The 21,023-nt window shown below is 41.4% G+C and overlaps 1 protein-coding gene across 5 annotated transcripts in view; it reads right to left on the reverse strand.

The window, feature by feature from the left end:
• Positions 1-20,940, reverse strand: part of GABPB1 (GA binding protein transcription factor subunit beta 1) — a 23,528-nt gene extending 2,588 nt beyond the window's left edge. Inside the window, exons 1-8 of one of the 5 annotated variants that reach the window (XM_084532040.1) lie at positions 18,686-20,940; positions 11,297-11,404; positions 10,274-10,441; positions 9,606-9,800; positions 9,156-9,267; positions 8,684-8,797; positions 4,987-5,172; positions 4,090-4,205 (exon numbers count right to left, since the gene is read on the reverse strand). In XM_084532040.1, coding sequence (XP_084388166.1) covers positions 4,090-4,205; positions 4,987-5,172; positions 8,684-8,797; positions 9,156-9,267; positions 9,606-9,800; positions 10,274-10,441; positions 11,297-11,404 — 999 coding nt within the window. In that variant the 5' untranslated portion in view covers positions 18,686-20,940. The other 4 variants (XM_084532038.1, XM_084532037.1, XM_084532041.1 and 1 more) reach the window with 4 other exon arrangements.
• Between the last annotated feature and the right edge of the window lie 83 nt (positions 20,941-21,023).

Consider the following 21,023-nt stretch of genomic DNA (forward strand, 5'->3'; position numbering starts at 1 on the left):
AGCAATTTGCTTGGAAAAACAGTTTTGTTTTGATCTTCAACCAAATACTACTTTATTAAAGTAAGTGTATCATATTTTATGAGTAAGGTAATATTTGATTTCACATCATTTTTTCCACTGTAGCTGAAGTAGCGACAGGAGGGAGGCTGTCAGAGAAGGAATCTATTTCCCAGAAAAACAAAACTATCAAAAACTGAGACCCAGCAAAAGTTGCCTTTTCACCTTATCCCCATCTCAGCAGTTCAGCATCACATTCCCACTTAATACCTCAAACAGTTGTTCAACATTTCTCCCCCCACCCCCAGAACATCATCCCTATTCTTCACCTCTTTGATACACTCACATATTTTCATGATCAGAGCCTGAAAATACAAAATACTCTGCCTCCCTTCTACTTGCTACTGTTCTCAGTACTTGTCACAGCCACATTTAGCAGTCACATGCTGTGCTGAATGTGCTGAAATACACTGACATAGATGATCTGATCATTGCTAACAGCAGCATCTGTATATCAAAAACAACAGGTGAAGGAGCAGTGTTATTAACGAGTTTAGAACGACTAGCTATAAAACAGAACAGTGCTAACTCCATAAATGAAACCTGATTTTATACTTTACACAAGGTTTTAAGAGCTAAAAGACACTAGCGTTCATGGGTTTGCTTCATTTGAAGCATATGCTCAAAATGAGAGTTCATCTGATCTTGTTGCTTATTTGAAAAGGATGTTCAGCCTCCATCTCTGAGAATTTGGATTCTGCTTTTTAAGTAACATTATAAATGGCCAATCCATGTAGCTACTAGACTGACCAGTGCCAAGTGCTAAGGCAAAATGAACAGCGGAGCCTACATCTAACAAAGGATCTGAAATACACCAGTGTTGTTCCAACACCAGTCAAACCAAAATATATTGCTATTTCTGTAATTATCAATGTAATTTAAGCAGAGCCAACAAAGCTTACATAATACAGCCTTGTGGAGTACTAAGTTGGGGAAAAATTGCTACAGACAGTTCTTTAAGTAGCAGTCAAAACAGTGGATCCTGCTACACATGCAAAGTGGGCCTTCCCCCATGTGGGCACTGAGCTCTGGCATAATCTGAGCTGAGCGTTATCTATCTCACAAATTTGTCATGCAATTAAACGTCCTACTGTCGAGAAGCAGAGCTGGTCTATTGGGCTGTAGAAGGGTGAGAACCAGCAGCAGCTCATTGGCCAGAGGCTCTGCAGCACATTACAAAAAATAAGACACTATCACTACTGCAGAGCACATGCAGACTGCAAGCACTCATGGGCAGAGATCAAACTCAGAACAACTCTTGTGAGCACTTTCCACAGAAGGGAGAAATAGAGATGTACAGCCACACTGGGTGTAAGCACATTAAGAAAAGAATGGACAAAAGGAGAAAAAAATAAGTCTCAGTGGCAGAGAAGGTAAGATAAAACTGGTAACCATCAGGCAGACTAGCAACTCAAAGCATGTAGATTTGTCTGAGAACTAACACATGTAGTTTTCATACAGACCTAGTCTTTATGTAAGCAGAATAAGCTGAAGGACTGGGGCCAAATACACTAACTAGGCAGTGGACCAACGATTCTGGAGGAACATTACAGAACTACTGTGGACTGAACAGTGAAAACTGGTTCCTTAACTTTGTTATCTAAGATTAAGGAGGACTATAACTGGGGTCTTAATTTCAACAAAACTAGAAAATGTTCTTAGGGCGCTCTTCAGAACACAAGAGAAAATGTTTCAATTCTCTAAAATCCTTTTCTACCATATAAAAGCTTATACAGATGAAAATCAGGTTAGAGAAGTTTGAGTGCTCTTAAGGAATCTTCCATTTTATAAGGGAATTTTCTTTATTACATACAACTTTCCTCAACAGTCTACATATTGAAGATAGAGGCACCTATAATTAAAATATAATTAAAATAACTAAGCTAAGCAGGAAAAAACAGGAATATGAATTCATTAATATAATTCATTTGCAATCATTATTTTTTTTTCTTTAGTCTAATTGTCCTGGTTGTTTCTAAAGCATGTCACCTTTCCAACATGCAACAAGACAGTAACATGCAAGAATGAAAATACAATTCACTGTATGTTAATGAATTATGCATGAAAATGAAAAATAGACCATCTGCATGACAGTGTTTTTTTGCTGCCATCATATGTTTAATTAAACATCACACAGCTTAGGAAGACTGCTATCCCTCTCGAAAACGAGCTGCAATGATTGAATTTAACAGACAAATGAGACAGTCAAAAAACATCACTACGGTATTAATTATTCACAATACTTTCACAAGAAGGTTTGTCACCTCACAAGAGTGGGAGTTCAACTTAGATTTTAAAACTACAATTAACTGTTCATACACTGAGTTTAAAGCATCTAAAGACAGCACTCTTTGCCTCGAATCAAGTCTTTATAATGAAATAAAGGAATCACTGATGAGGCAGAGAAACCTACAGTAATAAAGGTTTTCCACTTCAAAAAAAAAATATTTTGAAGTGGGAGGGGTCCCACTCCCTCCATATCCAGATATGGACTTCTACTATGATAAACTTGGAAGCGAACTGACTTCCCATGTACTTCCTTAATGCCTCAGTTACCAAAGACAGGGAGCACCACACCAAGGCTCTGGAAGTGAACTGGCCTCTATACAGGGACAGAGGTCTGTATGTATACTTCCAGTTGTATAATCAGGGAGGAGGTCAGTCATCAAAACTAGCACTTAAAGGAAACAAGTAGAGTCCTTCATTTTCACCAATGAGTTTTAAAATTCTATAAAAGTATTTTAAATATCTAATTGAAGTTGGCAGTCCCCTTAAAGAATTATTTGTATCATTATACCCATTACCTGTAACTAGGAACAGGTCAATTTATTCCTTAACCAATCTGGATGTTTTTTTCCCCTTTACCTAACAATTATTATTTAAGGAAAGGTAATTTCCTGTAGCAATAATTCAGGCAGATGTTTAAAAGTGTGAACAAAAAAAAAGTTTTTATTGTAACAGTCATACAATTTTAAAAAATGCAGCAAGAAAATTTTAACTGTCATGATAATCTGTAATGACCACAAAGCTGCAAAGGCCGTAAGTATTTGATATGACAACTTAAGGACAGAGAAAGTCAATGATGAAAGGTGGTAATTATTGTTACTAGACATGGACAAGGCATAGCACACACTGTACAATAAATAATATTCAGTTGCGCACAAATTGTTATCCAATAATGTGAACAGAAGTCAGAGAATACAACCTTTGATAAATGAAGTAGCATGGAATTGACAAAATAAGAACTCACAGCCTCGTCAAGCCTGACAGCAGTTTTCATAAACTTTTGACCAAAACTAGTCAGCACAGTTAGAATTAACAGAAAAGGGGATTAGATGGTTGACCTACTGTTGTAATATTAAAAAAAAAGCTATGGTTTTAAATTGAGCAGCTATATCTATTTGTCATATATGAAAAGCCCTCTTAATGTTGATAGGTCATCTGTGTTGTAATTTCAAAAAACATTATGATGCAAAGATATGTAATAGAAAACTGCTCCAGAATTAAAAAGGAAAAAAAAAAAAAAGAAAGATAAAAATTGACAAACCCAGAATCTTACTGTTTCATATTGCCATTAACAGTTATCTAGTTATCATGAATGGAAAGGAAACGTTGCTAAGAATGATCTCACAATCAGGACAAGCATATGGTCATAAAACACAGATGAGGGGACAGTATTCTCATTCACTGCTATCACGTCAAGTTACGTGATAATATATTATCATTATCTAGTTTTAAAAACTAGCTAGTGATCTTAGAGGGGAAAAAACTGTTAAGCTACCAAAAACTTCAACGAATGTCATTTTCATGTGCTGGACCAGAGGATGAAGCAAAGGGCACTCCTATATTCTTTTTACAACAACCTTGTAACAGATAAATTCCAGTAACAGGGCAGACTGAACAAGTTATTGTATCACACTCTTCATTCTTCTGTTACACAGAAACATAGCTTTAAAACAACACCAAAAAGCACAACCACATATTCAGTGCTGCACACTCTGGTTAATACACATCACGTAAGAGACTCCTTACTTCTATTTCTGCAGACTCCACACGATTTTCAACAATCTCAATGCACTGTCTCTTGACTGGCGGTTCTTCACTTATCACAGTTTCTTCAGCAATATCTGTTGCTGGAACTGTTAATACTGAAAACATATTTGTACATATAAATACACTTTACTTCAAACAATATTTGCGCAATATAAAACTCAGATAATTTTATTAACAGCAGTAAAATGCAAAGCGTTTCCCTTAAAAAAAATGCAACTCTATACAAGTGCATTATATGGCCAGCTCTACAAAAGTGACTTATAAAGCCAGTGCAGAGAAAACATATTAACAGCTTTAGCTATTCATATGCTGCTGAAGAACGCTTTCTCACAACTAGGTGTACTTGTTCATATACATGGTGGACCAAATCATTTGTCTCCAATGTACAACTCTTCAAGCTTTGTACTTGGAATCCTCATAAAAAAAAAAAAAAAAACAAAAAAAAAAACATCCAGAACACACCCTTGCCACAAAATATCACTTGTTACACTAACAGCTTCCACAAACAAAGTTGATACCGCCTAAGAGGGACAATTTTTGCCATCCTGGCTTCACTGGTTCTCAGACTGCCCTTCCAAAACCTCAAACTTACTGAGGGCAAAGCAAGCAGTTACCACTTTGCCCCTGTATATCTCATTCCTTATCCATACAGTTTAGTAATTCTTTTGTTCTTTCTCTTAATGCAGAAGCTCAGCTGACACATGGCAACTCACTGAACTGCTATAGCTCATGTGTCTGAGCCTTTTGCAGTGAAATAATTCAAAAATGTATTCAAATTAATTACCACATAAAAATTTCCAAGCTATTTGCATGTAACAACTTATTACTATAAGTAAAATGGATTCTCAAGTTCAAACTGTGCAAGTTTTCACCTACCTTGCTGTCCATCTGGCATGGTCACGATGATTGGCTGCCCTATTCCACTGGTTGGAATTGAATGCAGATTACCAAGCTGAATGCCATCTGTAACTATAGTAATAACTTGCTGACCTCCAGAACTGACAACTTGCTGAATAGCACCATCCACAGATTCTGCAGTCACAACTTCTTCTGTCGCCACAACTATCAACAGATTAGCAAAGGAACTAGGTCAATTTATAAGTTAAGCTTTATGATTTCAAATGCATTTTGCTAAAGCCAAGGAAGAATTTCTTCCATGTCATTTCAAAGGTGATCCTCCCGACAATTAAAGCATGACTCCATATTATGTCATTAATGTAAAACTTTCACCAGGCCCACATAAAGCATTAACATTTTGAAATACATATGCAATTCTGTTCTGTTTTACCTTGATCAGAACAATCTATTTGTATTTGGTATGTTTCTTAATATACACATCCCACTCAAAAAAGACTACTTGGGCCCAGTGTTAACATGGCATCAAGAGTTGTTTTAAGAACACAAATATTTTTTGCAATGTACACAAGTTGGACTACGTTATAATGACAGCAAAATTAAAAAAAAAAAACCAACAAAAAAACACCACTGAAAAGCACAACTAATCCTCAACCAGTGTCTTGCTAGGTGTGTCTCAGGACTCAGACCTGACTTCTGTACCTACCAAAAGGGTCTTCAGGACATAACATGCTGACTGACTTCTAGACAACCTTAAAGTTTAGTTTGTACAACATGGGTCCTTCAACCATGACTATTACTTTAATTATTATACAAAGTGTGAAACAGGACTAAAGGAAAAGTTCCAGAGAGCTGACATTTTTATACCTTAGGAAAACAATAAAACTAAAATGTAAAATAAACATTCTATGTAAGTAACTTTATCTATAAAGAAAAAAAAATCCCAGCTCAAGTATTTCAAATTCTGACCCAATAATGAGTATATGGCAGTGAACTCTCATGGTTCTTTTACCTTACATCTATAAATTAAGATAAAGACTGCATTCAGAACAATGGCACATACCACAGCTCGCACTACACACCGTAACTGAGGCCTTACACTACCACCCTTATTTTTTAAAGCAACATGATACTGAGACAAAGAGCAAGATCACTAGGAGCACAATCAAAGAATCTCAAGCACATTAATTCTGTATTTTATTTTCAATTTGTGAGGTAAAAGCAAAGCCTTTGATTTAAATAATAGACATTAGAGGGCTTCCTATCTACAGAGATGGAATTAAACCCCTATAGGCTGTGTTGTGATGCTTGAGATGAGAGAAGGTAGATAAAACCCTGAAGCTTTCATCTTTTGAATTAATTACAATACAACATACACACAGTCACTCTGTAGTTCAAATGACTGCAGTCATTGCCCTCTGAAGATCTTTATGTTCAGAGATTACTGTCCTATAGCACTGCTTAAATATCCAGTGTGTTTGTTCCATAAACCAAAACAGTAAGTTGTACATGTACAAGTGGTACTGTACTGAACCTGATTTGGTTTCCAAGTAAGGACACCAAAGAGACTACTGTGACAAAAAATTCCAAGTTGCAACTGCCAATACTAGCCGCTGTGGCGAACAGCTCTGATCTTTCAGTTTCAAACTCAACACTGGGCTTTCAGTTCTGGAAGGAAACATTAGGACTTCTGCATGAGGCCTTGGAATAAAAACCTTTGAGATTGTCTGAAAACGTATTTATGGGAGTATTTTTCTTTCACATAAATAAAGTCCTTATTCTTTCCTCGCTCTCCTTTTTATTTAAATCCCTATAAACCCTAGTTGTCACACAATTTCATAAGATAAAGGAAAGTTTAAGTAATTTAAAACAGAAGCACTGATATATTCAAAAATTTCTAAATTAATGTCTGTTTTCTTCTTCTGCAGCGTGCACAGTGGAGAACTCCTGCACACATGACGAGATACGCCTCATTCCACTACAGCACACCAAATACTGCATTCCAAATATACAACTTAAGCCAGGCACTTCCCTGAATTTTCTCCACTGAGATCTCCATACACACATTATGAATCATACTAGCACATAACATTCAACTTCTCGTATGCACTTCACATGAGTAAAAACTAAAACAAGCATGGTTCTACTCAGCTACAATGAGAAGCATATTTCTTTCTTTGATTTTACAAAATTAGTGTTTTTAACTGTAAGCCATGAGGAACTAGAGGGAAGAGATCAGAGTACAGTTCACCTGGAAGGGAGAGAAAAAAATCTAGAAAGAAACAACACAAAAGGTAGAACCTAAATGCTCTATCTAAGCTTATACAACCTTAAATACAGGAGGCTAATTAAAAGCCAAAACCAGAATTTTCACCTCTACAATTTTAGGGAGTATAAGTGGATTTATTTATTTATTTATTTATTTTAACAAGATGACCACAACAAAGAGGGTACATGGGCTTTGAGGTTTGTTTTTTGTGTGTGTACATGTATGTTGGGTTTCTTTTTTTCACTTGAACACACTTACTCTTGATGCACAGTAATAAAAAGCTGCTTTTGTATTCTTTATGCTTTATAAGCTGTTAAAGAGGTAAGATTCCAGGAAACCATTTACTGACTGTGAGATGCTGCAAGACTGCCCATACATCTGCATAAAAATCAAAGTAGAAGAATTGAAATACACAGGAGGGTTAGGTATGACAGATGTCGCATTACTGAAGGTGAGAAGCTACTGCATTCAAGTTTGAAGCGTATTTCTTCCTGCCTGTCATCTCCTGCCTACACTCTAACAATGTTTTATCTTCAGTGGTTTGCTGACATGTAATGTCAGTTACACTAGGCAACTGCAAGGGTAGGGCCATGAAACATGAGAACACTCAGCTACCAAAGTCTATCTGCTACCAAGTTCTGAGTACACATCTAATACTGTGTAATCCTATGCAATCCCTTCTCTCAAGTTTCTCTCTCCTACAATTGCATCTGAGTTTCATTGAAATATATGAATAGATTGAAAACATCGTCAGCTTTTTCTGTAATGAAAGACATCACATTTTGGTTTTGAATCATCCACTTCACTTGCAATATATAAATGTCATAGAATAGTATAGCTGCACTTAGACACTGCTCTAAGAGTTAGTAGAGCTGGACTAAGCAGAAATTCTGCAGGACTTCAAAATACTTGGAAGTGACAACTCAGATACATGTTGGGATGTAGCTGTCATGCCAGCAAGTCTGGGAGTCCTTCCCCCTCCAGTAAAAGCTTTGTCCTTAAGAACGACATCTACCGCAGAGCTGAATTCTCTGAGAATTAAGAACCAAAGATTTTGGCCTCACAAAGCATCTCATTGGGGGCCATTTCCCATAACGCAGCAGAAAGAAGCATCCAAAGGAAGCAATCTCAAACCAAATGTAACTAGACCACACATAGACAAAGATGTGACTTCAATCTCCTGAATCACGCTCGCTTTCAGCAAGAATGAACGTTAGTAGTATTAGGCCAACAAATTTCTGACCAGTTGTGGTCAGAAGTCTTATTAAGCAATAGCTGTACACATGTATCTACCAATCTGTTGGGTGAAAGAAAAGGAAAGCTTTTGTTAACATTGGAAAAAAAAAAGTCCTCTCACTTCTGCATGAACTATATCTCAAAAATCCCCAGTTATGTACTTTGTTTTAGTTTATTAAGGAAGTTAAGTTGATAGCAACATGGCTTTCTAACCTGGTGTTTCTGAAGAATTAGACAACGGTGCTGATGCTTCCGCTAAAGCTGCTAACGTGGCTAACACCGACGTTGATGAATTTCCGAACTGCACAGCAGACACTCCTGTCTCATCTAGAAGGAGGAAAAAAGTTAGTTGATATTTATTTTAAACAGCCAATGAAATCCCTTTTACATTTTTATTGTACTCAAGTTTCTAATACACACTGTTCTCAACAACTTTCTGCTAACCACAGTGCTATTCTGAAAGCATGTTTGTGAAATAAGTACAACTGATAGAAGAACTGTCTCTACAGAGATAAACTAAGTACTTAGGTATTTACAACACATAAGAAACGCAGAAAAGGAATATGAAGTACTCTATAATTACCATTAATTTTCCTAAAGCCTTTTCACTAAATGTAAAATCCTAGTTATCCTACATGCAACTAAATACCCGTTTCACCTGATGTATTTGCAGAAGATACCAGACCTGTTAGGTTCACCACCCCTCCAGGTCCAATGATGAACTGCGGTGTTGCTGCATGTATTGTCACAGTATCCGGACTCTCTGGATTCGTATTGATTTGGTTCTGCATTGCAATCTAGGAGACAGAGGTAGTAATATCATTCCAACTGCAGATACAAAGAATTATTTACCTTTTAAGAACTAGAATAATTGAATATTGCACACAAAAAGGGAGGATCTCCCTAGTTACATCCATGCAGTAAACACATACAGAGTCACATCCTGTGCTCTGCTAAAAGCACATGAGAAACATTTTTTGGCTGAAATCTAAAGACAAGAAGCATGTTGTTAAGTATGTTAATATTGGCAATATGGCAATAAGTTAAATTTTACAGCTATATTAAAAGCTTTGCTGATCACACGTGAACAAGTACTTTGCTGTAAATTCCCTTACCATCATGAATTAAAAGTTACCTGTAATATTTCAGCAAGGTCTTCATTTCCATTGTCTATTGCAATGTCTAATGCAGTTTTGCAAAATTTACTCTGAGCATGAACATCCGCTCCATACTTTATTAAGAGCTCTACAACTTCTTGGTGGTTATGTTCAGTAGCCCAGTGAAGTGCAGTCATTTTGAGCATGTCCTTTGCATTGACATCGGCACCGTGCTACAAACAAGAACATTGTGTAAGCTATGTCACCAGAAGTACATGAATTAAATAATGCTACTCATGAAACAAAGCCCAAAATTGTCTCTCCCTAGCAGTAGTGTCCTGTTGCCTTTCAAGAAAACAGGAAAATGTATAAGGTCTTCAATTTAAGTGCCACAAGTTATTTACCTCAAAGGACTGAAGACTCCCCAAAACATAACCTTCCTTGGTTCTAAAAGCTGTTACTCACACAGTACCAAGTTAGCAAGGAGTCTTTTTTTGGAATAGCAATAAATAATTCAACTGAAATCGTGATATTTTAATTAATATTGAAATAAATTACAACTGGATAGGAAAACAAAGCTCCCAATACATACAGTGTAAATACTCACAATGTTTTGATGTTAGTTTCACAACTAAAAGGAAATCACACATTTTATCATAAACCACTGTAATATCTCTGGCTCGGACATTGTTTCTGCAGTTTTTACCTTAAGTAAGACTTCTACTATGCTTGCATGGCCTTCTGATGCTGCCATATGTAATGGAGTTCTGTCCACTTTTGTTCTGGCATCACGACTTACACCTGCTCGCAGCAACACTTCTGTTGTTGAGTAGTGTCCATACTGTGCTGCTAGATGAAGTGGAGATGTTCCCAACTGTAATTTAACAGAAAAAGTGGACTTTTAACAGATGCCAGTATGAAGTATTTCTTCTTATTCTGGAGCTATCAAACTCGGGTGTTAGGCCACCTCTTCAAATTACCTTCCCTTGCAGCCACAAGGAAAGAAGCTATCGGGGCTTTCACGGAGTATAAAGAAGAAAAAAAAGTTTAACTTTTTTTCAGTAATCACAACACACTAGAAACAGATCACTATTTTAAATTTCTTCCTGTCTTTTTAAGGTGTGAGGTTTCAAAGGGCCTAACCCTGTTTTTAGTGTTGATCAACACACCGTAACGTTCAAAGGGACCTCTGGAAGTCATCTAACTCCAATCTCCTGCTCAAAACAGACTCGTCAGTTAGGTGACAATGTAGATTAAAGTTCTTAAGGGGTTGCAAATACCCTGAAATTTTAGATACCTAACTTAGTCTCCCTACACAACCTACTTAACACATAGGCACCTCAGAGCACCTGTATCAGGAAACTCTCAAGTGCATGTATTAGGCACTGGGGCTGCTCTCTTAATTCAGAACTCTTGCTATACTAAGCATACAAACACTGTAACTAGGAGGATGTTTGCTACTTCCCTCATTAACCACTCCAAAGTTCATTTTAACAGCCATCAAAAGGAACTTTTTCACAGACTGTTACAAAATTTAGGAGAAGATCAAACCATATGAAGAAACAACAAAGTTTAATTTTGAATTAGACATCAGATGATGTGACCGCATGATTTCAAAAAGAAAACTCCCAAGGCCAGCACTATAAATGCTTATCTATAATAATCCTGTTTTCTTTTTCAGGTAAGGGAAGTAACAGAATTTACTGAACAATGCAAAAGCTTTCATTACCCAATCTGTGGTAAAAGGCGCTCCATTTGCCATCAAAATGCGAACTTCATCATCTTGTCCTGCTCGTGCAGCTTCTAGAAGTTTCTTTCCCAAATCTACTAGTGACATCTAGTGAAGGACATAAAGGAACACAAAGAAAAAAATATATACATAACATTAATACTGTTTTAAGCACACAAATATGGCTGCAATGTTTTTAATGACTATTTCTGAACTACTCTGAAAGTTCAAGAACTTTAAAGTTCAAACTTAAAAGTTGGTATTCTAGCCATGACAATGAACTTGCTTGACTGCAAGAAGCAGACTGATTCTAGAATTACTGTTGTCAGTCAAACAGAACTGACACTGGAATGAAGACTTCCATATTACAATGCTATAACCATAGTGGCCTCAAAGTTACATCAAAGTAAAGTTAAACTGGACTAGATGAATATTTCTTAAAAGAAAATGTCTTTCAGAAGCTCTCACCTAATACTGCAGCCTTCTGTAGCTTTGTTGAGCTTTCAAAAGGTACCGAGTCAGAGACACAACGTCACATGTCCAAAGACACTACCTTCACGTACCCAAAAAGCCTATATACATCTAAGAAATAGAACTATGCAAATGTATTTAGATGGATAAGAATACAGCACCTTTCTGGCACCTTGCCCACAACTACCATTCATTTTGTTCAACCTAAGATAATTTCTGTATTCCTAGATAGAGTACAAAGCAACAGGCACGTATTTTTGTGCTATCTGCATGAGGCACACAGACTAAGATATCTCCCTGAAAACAAACGTTCAAACATTACTACCTCCATCAGATGTCTACAGCTACTAAAAACATGCGAAGCGCTAAGTTTGTAGACTTCAGATACTGGCTGGAAAACCTTCATGTCATTTTTAGGTAATCTCCCTTTTTTTTTAAAAAAAAAAAAAAAAAAAAAGTAAAAGATGTGTAATTTAGAGCATGTAAAATTATATGTAAACAAGACACCTATCTACATTCCTATTGCATCAAAGATTTAAACCCACTCTGCTTCACACTTGCTATTAAATATGCTCAATAATAAAATTTGGAACTAAATCGTAACTCATGCTACTAACCAAAATATATTACTAAATGTTCAGTCCTGTATCTATGCTTTCCACTACCAGGATGTCAAGAACAGATTTACTTTCATCAATTTGCTTTCCAGTCACAACTAAGAGTTAAGCCTGGATGACTAATAATGGCAGTCACAAGGCCATGCAGCCCATCTCCTGTGCAGAGTGCCAGTTCAGAAAGAAACCCCAACAGGATCATTTTTAATCTCTTTTTTTAAGCCTATACTTCTATCACAAAACCACCTTATTTAGAAAGTTCTCTGCACCTGGGTCAACTGGCAAACTCTGTGTGGTGTGTTGCTAACTGAGCTGAAAGTTACTGATTTTAGAAGGAACAAGAAAGCAGGAAGGGGGGGAAATACTGCAAACGCAGAACTCCAGCATGTATCAGTAGAGCCACAAAGGGGAGTACAACTGACTGCTGGCACCAACATCCCTTCCACCAAGATAATACTCCATTTATATTCATCCTTCTAGCATGCAAGCACATTTTGACTTAGCCAGCCAGAAAAGGAGAGAGGAGCAGGAAGGTGGCAAGGGCAGGCCAAATACAGACATTGGGAAAAGGAAGGAAAGGAGCAGCACGTGATCAGGTGCAGAGGAAGGGACAGCAGCTGGACCTCTGCCACGAAGAGAAAAAGGAAAAGAGAAACGGGAATAGGACAGAAACCTACTGTCCTGTTAAAGGGAGACACTAAGGGTAATGATACAAAACGGCAGGGCAGAGAGGATGTTTATCAAGTGCAGCAGTGAAGTAAAAGAGCAAAGTCCTCCCTCTATATGGCAACCTTTTTTTTTTTTTTTTTTCCAGGGGTGGGAGGGATTGCAATTTAGGAAGGGGAAAAAAAGCGCGCACATAGACTTTTCTGATGGTCTAATACCATGTCAAGAGCCTCAGAAGTGAAAGAAAAGCTGTAACTTAACCCAAATTACTGAAGTTGGGAACTAATTCGGAAATACAATTTCATTTTGTTTTTAAATCTCAGTAGAGAAGAGGAACTAGTAAAGTCTCCTATGGGAAACACAGAACAATCTCAAGGTGCCTTCAGCCTTATCAGCTTATGCTTGATGTCTTTTAGACATAGATGAATTAAATTACTGCATGTACATTTAACAGCTACACCTATTGAGAACCCACTGACCCATCTATACTGGTAAAATAAGCTGCAAAGCTGTTATCAAAGCTCTATACAGCAAAAGCAAGCAGAAAAAAAAAAATCAATTACATTGGCCTGCAAAAGAAAGAAACAAAGCGTTCAAACTAAGGAAAGGAAAAAGAGGCACCTAGAAGATCATACGTGATATTACCTCCACTACCACATATTTTTTACATTAACTAACACTCTTCAGTTGATATAAAGTGTTTGTGTTTTAAACTAGCACAAAACATCACATCAGTTCACACATATTTGTGATGTAGAACTTTAACTTCAGTTACGATGACAAAATTTATTTCAGAAATGAAGTTAGAGAGCTTGAATGCACGCTTGGGCCATCTAGTGGAAGAAAATGACAGAACTAGCAGAGCTGCACGGTTGGACTCAAAAATTAAAATCCCATTGTGCAGCAATAGCACGCTGCAGCAGTAAGCAATACCTCTCTGACAAACTACTTGGGCACCTTCAGCCACTATTAACCAAGCAATACCAGCATTCATGACATTTCTCGGGACAACCCCAAGCTGACTTGTTCTTGGCAGACCACTCCAGGGACCCATACCATAAGGTCAGCAACCCGTTAAGCCATAACACCCCCCCCCCCCCCCACTTTCCCCGAAGCTCTTTCAGTGCTAGTGCTGGGACATGCCAAGGGGCTGCAGTATCACAATTCCCTCCTGCCATAAGAATCCTTCGGCTGCCCCCTTGAGACCACTTTGTGGCACTACAACAGCACAGCGATACTATCAAGGTTCTGTGTACAGCACAATAAAATATATTTTAAATCAAAATGAGATTTCCACTTCAAAGCAGCACTCTCAGGTAAGCAGCACTGCTGCTCCCTGCAGCAATACAAATCAGCTCCGCTGCACAGCGTCGGAGGGAGCTCTTCTGCAACCGGCATCTCCAGCCAGCCTGGGGAATGCTTTGTAAGAGTGATCTTTCAGGCATCAGAAGCATCAGCGGCTCTGAAATAGTCTTGAGACTACTGGATTTATTCTTATGGCAATCCGAATATGTTTTCAGGCTGGTAACAGCTCTCACGCACTTGTGAACAGAGGGGGTTGCCTACCACGGGTTAAGGAGCCTCTGCTGGGTTGGGGCTTCTCAGCATTCACCACGTCCTGAACTTGCACACCGCGTTACTGCAGTGCATTCTGCTGAGTGCCGTTAGCCAGATGCCAGTTAACTGGTTATTAAATGTACATCGAGTTACTATTGCAATTTCACTTTGGTTCAAAAGGAAACCATACTGCTCTTCAGTATCTTAAAACTTAACTTAGAGGTGAGCTTTATACATTCCCTAAAGCTCTGATGCCATGTCATTTCAGAAGGGTACACAACAGCACCTGGCCTGGGCTTATGTGGAACTGCAGAAGGGCACACGGATTGGACTCTGTGGGGAGGGAAAGGAGCTGAAAAAACACACAGCCTGGGGTCCACACCACAGCCTGCAGACAACAGAGCAGTGGAGCTTGCAGTCCGAAGGAAGATTATTAAGGTTGGATAAAACACTGCAGCATCTTTCAGACCAGTGTCCTGTCCAGTGGGTGCCGGATCTGGCCTTTGCTCCCCTTCTGCCACTGTGGCACTGAGCATCAGTCAAACAAAATCAACAGGCACAAAACAAATAGTTGTTGCAGAACACCTGCTAACGTGGAGATATCCCAGCTGCTGGTGCACTTCTGGCAAGGCATGCTCCTCAGAGAGATGTGCATACACCAGAACAGCATGAGTGCAGCAGTGCAATTTACCAGAGTCAAGTGAATCAATATACAACGCATCTACGATGAGGATCTGTAATCACCTCTACAAACCCCAGGATAAGCGAAGATCTACAAAATGGTGAGAGGCCCCCCCTACTCAAGTGGCACACAGCAGGATTATACACAGAAGATTGCTTGAAACCCATCATCTCGGACATCCATTTACATTCAGAGAAAGAAAGTCCTTTTCAATAAGCCTTTTTCCTTCTCTTATTTCAAAAAAATTCAACCTCCTTCCCCAGACCTGACCTTCAGATATGTTTTTACCCTACTCATTTCAACATTGCACAGCACCTCAGAACTGAGAATAGCAATTTCTAATTTTATGCACCTACCCACACAAAAAAAAAGATATTTTTAGAATACGAAGTTTAAACAGTTAGCAGTAACTATTTAAATCTTTAATCAAGCATTCGGTTTTGATCACTATTGGAATTGAACTAACAGGTCCAACTTGTTTTCTTCTCTATTTTTACACCAACAACCCGAGTGAACTCGGAACAACTCTTCTAACGCAACTTTTCACTTCAACTAGTTTTGTAACTTTTAAAGGAACTGAAAGGCGTGCATTAAACCTAATTGAAGAATCAAATAATGCTTTGGGTTGGAAGGGACCTTAAAGATCACCTAATTCCAAGAAAGTATGCATTAATAGCAAAATGTTTTAATTTCAATGCTTTCAGCTTTCCTCTAGATTGTGCTGTGCTCATTAAATTCTCCCTCACTTGTTTAAACAGAAACATCCCCTTCATGTTGGACCACGTCAGCATGAGATGAAAAATATTTAAGAGAACAGATCAGAAAAGCAAACATGTAGCTGGATAACTTAGTGGTGAATGTATTCAAGCCTGTATTTATGCAGGTCCATATTCCAATTACATTCATAAATTAAATTAGTACCCAATAATCAATGTAATTCCATTAAACAATGCAAATGTTTTTTTAAAAAGTCCTGCTCTTAAAAGGAAGAGCAAAGATTTGGCCCCTATTGGCAAAACGCAACATCTGCAGCATCAAAAAAAGATTATTATGCAACAAGGGTGAACCACTCGCACCAAGATTTGGGTTGGCACTGCCAACAAACTACAAAGCTTTCACAGATAGATTTGGCACTGGATAACAAGGAGGTTACATTAGAGCAGGTATGACTGACATGCAGAACGTACGGGGTTGTGATGTTGCCTGTGAACCAAAACACAACCTCAGGATCTGCCTCATTCATCAAAACTGGAAAAAAAATACTTTGAAACAAAAATCACCAGTCTTTTTAATTAAAACAACATTTTTATTGTGAGGAGTCTTCCTTGACAATTTCTTACAAATGGGCTGAAAAAGAGGGCTTGTAAATAAACCACTTTTAGGAAAGAATGTCAGTCGGGGGGGGAGAGTCAAAACCTGGTGTACAGTGATCATTAGGGTCTGCCACGTATGTTCTTAACCTTACTCGTAGCAGATTTCTGCACCCCTACAGGCACCTCATCCAAACAGCTTTTAACCTTATAAGCGCTTCAAAACCCACCGACAGTTCAAAAAAACCACTACGCCAAAGGCCTCCAATGGCTGCGCTCGTAACTATCAGCACATTTACCATGCGGCGTTCGCCGTTAAATAAAATCCACCTTAGCAAACAGGCTGGAGGCCGCCACGCAACCGCTTGTAGTTAAGGGCTGCGAATGAGGAAGCCTTCCTACGGCACCTTCCCGCAGCGTCCTATCGGACAGGCTGCTCCATGGAAAGCATTGGGATCAGCGGGGAGAGCAGCGAGCCCCCACAGCAGCAAGCCTCACCCCACGCTCCCCCCCCCACCACTTTCCCGAGGGGCTGGCGGAGCAGCTCCCCCCGCGCCCCCCTCCAGCTCCCAGCCCTCCCACGCAGCTCGGGGGCCCCCCGCCAGGCCGGGCCCGAGCCCCACGCGAGACCCGGGCCCACGGGGCCGAGCCGAGCCCCCCGCTCAGCCTCAGAGCGGGCGGCCCCGGCCCCACGGCGGCCCCTGCCCCGCAGCAGGCCGCGGCCCGCCGAGGCCGAGGCCGAGGCCCGGTCCCGGGGCCCGGCCGCCGCCCGCGCCCCCCTCGCGGCGGGGTCCCCGGAAGGCCGGCCGGCCCGCCCGCTCTCCCCGACAGGAAATCCTGGCTGGGCTGGGCGCTGCGGAGGGAGCCGCGGCGCCGGGTTCCGGGGGAAGTGGAATTATTTTTTACCAGCGAAGAGATCGACTTCCACATCCGGTAACGGGGCCCTATACAAAGGCGCTGACTGACCTGGAAAAGCTTGAGCCGGCCCGGGAGAAGGGTGTTGGGGATCAAACGGGCCGCGGGGCCCGGGAGCCTTACCGTGCCGCCGGCCCGCCCGCCGCCGCCGCCGCAACACCCGGGGCCGCCGGAGGCCGCCGCTCATCGGCGCCCAAAAGCCCCACACAAAAGTCCCCGCTGCTGCCCGGCGGAAGGACACGGCGGCTGAGGGGCGGGGAGGGGCGCTGCGGCTCGCCGCGCTGCGCCCCCCCCCCCGTTCTTCTTTCTCCGCCGCCGCCGCCGGGCCGCGCCTCACCGTGAGGCGACCGAGCGGGCAGCGGCGGGAGGGGCGCGCGGCACTTACCCTGCGGCGGGCAGGGGGCTTTGACACCGGCACCGCCGCCCCGGCCGGAGCGGGGGGGGTGGGGGGGAAGCGGCGGAGGGATACGGCCTCGGTGCCGCCTGCCGCGCATGCGCGGCGGCGCGGGGAAAGGCGGGGGGAAGCGGGCGGCGGGACGGAGCCGCCATGTTCCCGGCCCGCCGCGGGCGTGAAGGGGGCGGGGGGGGGGTGCACCGCCTCGCGGCCCCTCCTTGGGGCGAAAGGGGGGCTTTGTGGGGGTCGGGGAGGGTGGGCATGGTGAGAGTGGTAGTTCTGGAGTAAGCCTGAGGCCTCGCTGTTCTGTCAGGCTGATCTGGGCTGGAGCCCCAGGCTCGCTGTGGAGGTGGTGTTGTGGGCCCTGAAACGCTTCTCCTAGGCTGGTTGGTTGTAACCCTGTTGGAAATTTCCCACACTCAGGTTCTCACCAAAGCTATTACAGTGTAAAAATGGGGGTCCATGGTAAAGTGGAGGTCCCATAATCTATATCCTTCAGTCAAAGGATATTAGTCATAAAACTCCGCTTATTATTTTTGGAGCTAACTATACCTTCTAGATACTCTTCCTCAGATGCATATTTGTATCAGTCTTTACAAAACCATTATTTTCTGCTCTTGAGTTATCTAGCACAACTTTGGAGAAAGCACAAATCAGCTTCCGAAGAGCAAACATCGCCTCATAGGTACCCCAGCCCTGGATCCTCAAGGCGCTACCAAAGCAGATCTGCTCGGTACAAGAGAGAAAACCCCTTTCCTATATGAGGAGGCAGCAACCCACCTGGCCAGCGCATTGGCAGGGCTTGCACTGTCACAGTCGGCCGGGCTCTGCCTGCTTTTTGCAGCTCTTTTAGAGTTAGGCTGCAGGCACGAATTCTCCACGTACTTTCTGGAAACTCAGTTAATCCTTCTTTAAATGTTGTCACCTCACTCAAGGACCTGTTGACAATGTCATCTGGGCCAGTTTAGTTATTTTCCTGGGATGGGCAGCCAAAAGGGGGCACTAGAGAACGAGCTGAGACATTTTGGCGGGCTGTCGTATTTGTCATCGGCGCAGAAACCTGAAATCCAGCTTTCATCACATTTCTTTTCCAGTGTTGATAAGTGTTTTGTGTCTCAGGAAGCATTTATCTTGCCATATCATTGGTTGTCATTTACACAGTAGCAGTAGATTGTGCAGAAAATGTCCTTACAGGCCTGCACCAAGGAGTGGGAATTCTCAGTGATATTAGCTGCAGTACTACAAAAAGTGTAATGTACTACTGACAATCGTTTACAGAGGTGAAAAATCCAGTCTTCATTTAGTCAGGGTTCTATTAGCACTGTGTATGAGTTTTCAGTAGTGTGATCACACTTCAGTCTTTAAAATAGTTCTAATTTTTAGTTAGACAGAATTCACCAAAGCTGCACTTAAGAGAGAGGTCTCATATAAGCAAGTCAAAACACAGTTCACATCTGTAAAGTATGTCGTTTCTTCCACTTTGTTTTACCCAGCTGTACAAGATAGTAATCATTAGCGTGTAAGTAAATACTCTTAATGCTTCTTATTAAAAAGCACAGATTTCTAGTGTTTAAATTATTTTTTTTTTTCATTTATTCAATACTTCCGTACGGTAACATATGACGATAGGAAAAAGTGTTTTAACTTAAGGCAACACCACAGCATGTTATAACCCAATCAACACATTAGCATGTTTTAACAAGTTTTTGAATATGGTAAAACTAATTGTACAGGCAGGTCCTCCCATTTCTATATATGGTTGGTTATATACAGCTTATATGTATGGTTATGTGCAAGTAAGACCAAAGGATTTTCTAACTATTTCTCTGTGTAAGAGAAGCAGTAGAAGGTCCCTTTGGACAAAACAGACTGGGAGTCCATTTTGCACAACAGCTAGTGTGACACTCAACAGGCGTCCTTCCCATTCTTTGCACCCTCATGACCTCCCTGTGTCACAGCCACCTGATTTTCCTGAAGAAGAGGATCTGTCTTTTGCAGGCTTCATTCTACAGAGGATCCTACAGCATGAAATGGTGTTAGGACTTTCTTCCTTTGCCATCTCTAGAAGTACAGAATCTCCAAGACAAACTCAACCCTCGCCTGGCCCTGTTCTACTCAAGCACATTGCAGGGAAGAGTACAGCTCACCTCCAATCGCTCTAACCGCCTCCGCTGCTGAAGGGAAGAAACAGCCTGGGTGGGTAGCGCTGCTCTGGGCGTGGCAGCAGTGCTGAGCGGGTGCACAGATGTCGCCATAGTATCAGAGCCTAATTAGTTATCGTGGATGTTTAAAATCACACTTACAGTGCTTACAAGCCTGGTTGTTGTAGGTAACATAGACACACACTTCATACACTTACATTGTCAGTCTCTGCGGGAGTCAACTGACCTGAACCTAAGTACACTTCAAGCACCCGGTATTAAAAGGCATACTGAGGCACGAAACTTCATGGTGCAAAATGCTGGTTAAGGACCAGTTTCTCCAGTCTACAAGGTGGACTAAAAAATGGCCAGGCAAAACAGTTCCGGTTCACAATTCCATTGGCAAAATGGTGCTGTAGATCAAAGTATCGCTGCATTCCCCCACCTTGAATCAGGGGAAAGGGACTGTGGCAGGACGGAGCATCTGTTTGTGCAATGTCCTAGTGACACGACTGCTCGGAAACAGCTCAGCACCACCCTCTCCTTGCGTTTTAAATCCCAGCGTGACTATACCAGCACGTCTGCGTGTGCCTGCCACCCCTGAGGTACGCTTGAAGCAACACCACAAGCTGCACAAACACTACCGACAACAGAAAAAAAAAAAAATAGAGCTGAACTTACAACATCCCCAGTCGATGCAGTTTTCTTTAGGGGGGGGAATAAATAAATAAATAAAGTTATTTTTGTAAGGCAAGGCATCTCGCCTCCCCACACAGCAGCAGGAGGGCCGGTTTTGCACCCCTCAGAGACGCTGAATGCCCCACAAAATCTGAGAACCCCCCAAGCCCGGTGCTTTGCCCTGGGCAAGGCGAAGCGAGGCCAGGCGGGCGCGGAGCCCCCCGCAGCCGGGCCCGGCTCTCCCGCAGCTTCCCCCGCACCGGGCCCGGCCCCGCGGCCCCGATAGGAGCGCCGAGAGT

This window comes from Aythya ferina, assembly GCF_964211825.1.
Source record: "Aythya ferina genome assembly, chromosome: 11".
Lineage (NCBI taxonomy): Eukaryota > Metazoa > Chordata > Aves > Anseriformes > Anatidae > Aythya > Aythya ferina.